The sequence below is a fragment of the Spermophilus citellus genome, assembly GCF_964194105.1.
Source record: "Spermophilus citellus genome assembly, chromosome: 1".
Lineage (NCBI taxonomy): Eukaryota > Metazoa > Chordata > Mammalia > Rodentia > Sciuridae > Spermophilus > Spermophilus citellus.
Window position 1 is genome coordinate 115168462 of NC_138182.1, and position 2513 is coordinate 115170974.

A 2513-nucleotide genomic window follows, 5' to 3' on the forward strand; every position below is an offset into this window, starting at 1 on the left:
GTACAACAAACAGAAGAGAAATAGAAATGGAGAAAGAGGAAAAGGGGCAAGAATCGGGAAGTTCGAAATTAAATCATCCAACAAATATTTATTTCACACCAGCTTACTGAAACCTTTCCCCAAAGCACCTGGTTTCTTGGAGTTACCCACTTGTGAGTGACTTCATCACAGGGAGGTGTGTCGTCTTGTGGTGGGGATGTTGAGGCGGTGGATCTCACAGTACCTACCCACTGTGCATTTTCAGTCCCTTGCGGGAAGTCACTCTGCACGTGAATACTGCCTGCTGCTGTCCAGGCGATGGAGATGACCATGTCATGGATCTTTATCTTCTGCAGGGCCTCCAGGCCCTGGCCAGGAGTCTCCTGAGAGCTCCCTTCACATCCTTATTCCTCAGGGTGTAGATGAAGGGATTGAGGGTGGGTGTGATTATGGAGTAGAAGAGGGAAATGAACTTGCCCTGCTCTTGGGAGTAGCTGGAGGGGGGCTGCAGATATATGTAGATGGCAGGCAGGTAGAAGAGGGAGACCACCACCAGGTGGGAGGAACAGGTCCCAAAGGCCTTGTGCCGTCCCTTGGAGGACTGGATCCTGAGCACAGCCCGGGCAATGAAGCCATAGGAGAGGAGGATCAGAGCCAGGGGGACCAGCACAAAGAAGGCCACCAGCACGGCCAGCGTGGTGTCATTCACTGCGGTATCCGCACACGACAACTTGATCAAAGCTGGCACCTCGCAGAAGAAGTTGTTCAGTATCTGCCGCCCACAGAAGGGCAGCTGGACTGTCAGGACCACTTGAACGAGGGAGTTGCCAAAGCCACTGAGCCAGGCCACAGCCACAAGCTGCTGGCAGAGAGGGCGGTGCATGATAATGGCATACCGCAGGGGCTCACAGATGGCCACGTAACGGTCCAGGGCCATGGCAGTCAGGACGATGCACTCGGTGCACCCCAGCCAGTGGAAAATGGCATACTGCACGGTGCAGCCACCGTAGCTGATGATCTTCCTGGAGCTGCCCATGTTGGCCAGGATCTGGGGGACCGTGGTGGTCGTGTAGCACAGGTCCAGGAAGGACAGGTGGCTGAGGAAGATGTACATGGGGCTGTGCAGCTGGGCATCCAGCCGCGACACCAGGATGATGGAAATGTTTCCCAGCATGGCCAGAATGTAGGATACCAGGAGGACCACGAAGAGAGAAAGTTCTAGCCATGGTCTGTCAGAGACGCCCAGAAGGATGAAGTACTTCGGAGGATCCCACAGGAAGCTCTGGTTGTCACTTCTCATGGTGAGGCATCTTGTGGCACCTGTGATGATTCAAGAGAGTGGGAATGAATGAGTCCTGTCAGAAGGCAATCATCTTTTTACACCTGTCTGACCTTTCTGACCTCTGCAGACACTGGGACTGGGGGAGTCAGACAACTGCACCTGTGTCTTCACTTCCCCTCCTTCTCTGTGACCTTGCCCATGCCCCTTTGTGTTTCCAACGTCAGTGTCTGCATCTGCTAAGATGGGGAGTAGAGCTTCGGGTGGCCAAGGGACTGGGGTGAGTGGACGCACACATGACAGGTTTATTTGAGTTGGACTGCTTCAGTTCTTTGCAGACACACTCAGGGGAATTGTCCACTCTCAGGCTTTATCACCTTGTCTTTGGAGGTGATGGTGGGAGAGAGGAGGAAGATGATAAAGCAAGACGGGCTTCATAAGCAGCTGGGGGCTCTGGGGGCTCTGGGGGCTCAACTCTGGCTGCAAGAGGTGCCCATGCCTCTCTGGGGCACAGCACTCTCCCCTCCCACAGCTCACTCGCTTTGGCAGTGCCAGACTGCATGGGTACCTGGAGTGGAGCAGCCCAGACATGTCACTTCAGCTCCAGGTTTGTCATGACCCCTGAGAGGCCCCCGAGCACAGAGTGTTGAGCACAGGAACCTGTGAAGACCAACCCTGGAGGTGTTCAGTGGAAGATCAGCCTGCCTCCGAGCTCGCACTCTACGTGTGGCTTCTTTGCCAGTCTACTGTCCTCTCTCAGGAAGGAAGCAGTGAGGCTTCTGGGGGACCTTGCTGTTTGGGGGCACCTGGGCTGCCCTGTGCTATGCATGGGCTTTCCCACTCAGGGCCTTTGGTCCCCGACTCCTATCCTCTCCCAAACACTGTGCCTTCAAGTTCATGATGGGCTTGCTATTGCTTCATGCTGAGAGTGGAAAGAAGTCAAACCCTCTATGTAGGTAATTTAGGGAGGATTAATTTTCAGTTATGGAAAAGAAAGCTAGCGTATGACATTTCCATGATTGGAGAGTGGCTTTTCTGAAGTCACCATGGACAGGGTAAAAACTTGGGGGAGTAAAGGGGTACAGCTCAGGGTTAGCACAAGGGGTTAGTCTATGTGAGCCCCCTGTTCCATCTCCGGCATGCTCACAGGAGAAATCAAGACACTGGGAACAAAAACGACCTCTGTGTTGGGTTCAATTCTCTATGTAAAGTCTCTTGTTAAAACGGTACAATAAAGAAAATCTGAGAAGTCTCG

At 53.4% G+C, this 2513-nt stretch overlaps 1 protein-coding gene across 1 annotated transcript; it reads right to left on the reverse strand.

The window, feature by feature from the left end:
- Positions 1-322: 322 nt before the first annotated feature.
- Positions 323-1279, reverse strand: LOC308640860 (olfactory receptor 2B11-like; the record flags this gene model as incomplete). The annotated part of the gene is made up of 1 exon (XM_081278812.1): positions 323-1279. One exon carries the CDS (start codon positions 1277-1279, stop codon positions 323-325), a length of 957 nt encoding a protein of 318 aa, XP_081134938.1.
- Positions 1280-2513: the final 1234 nt, after the last annotated feature.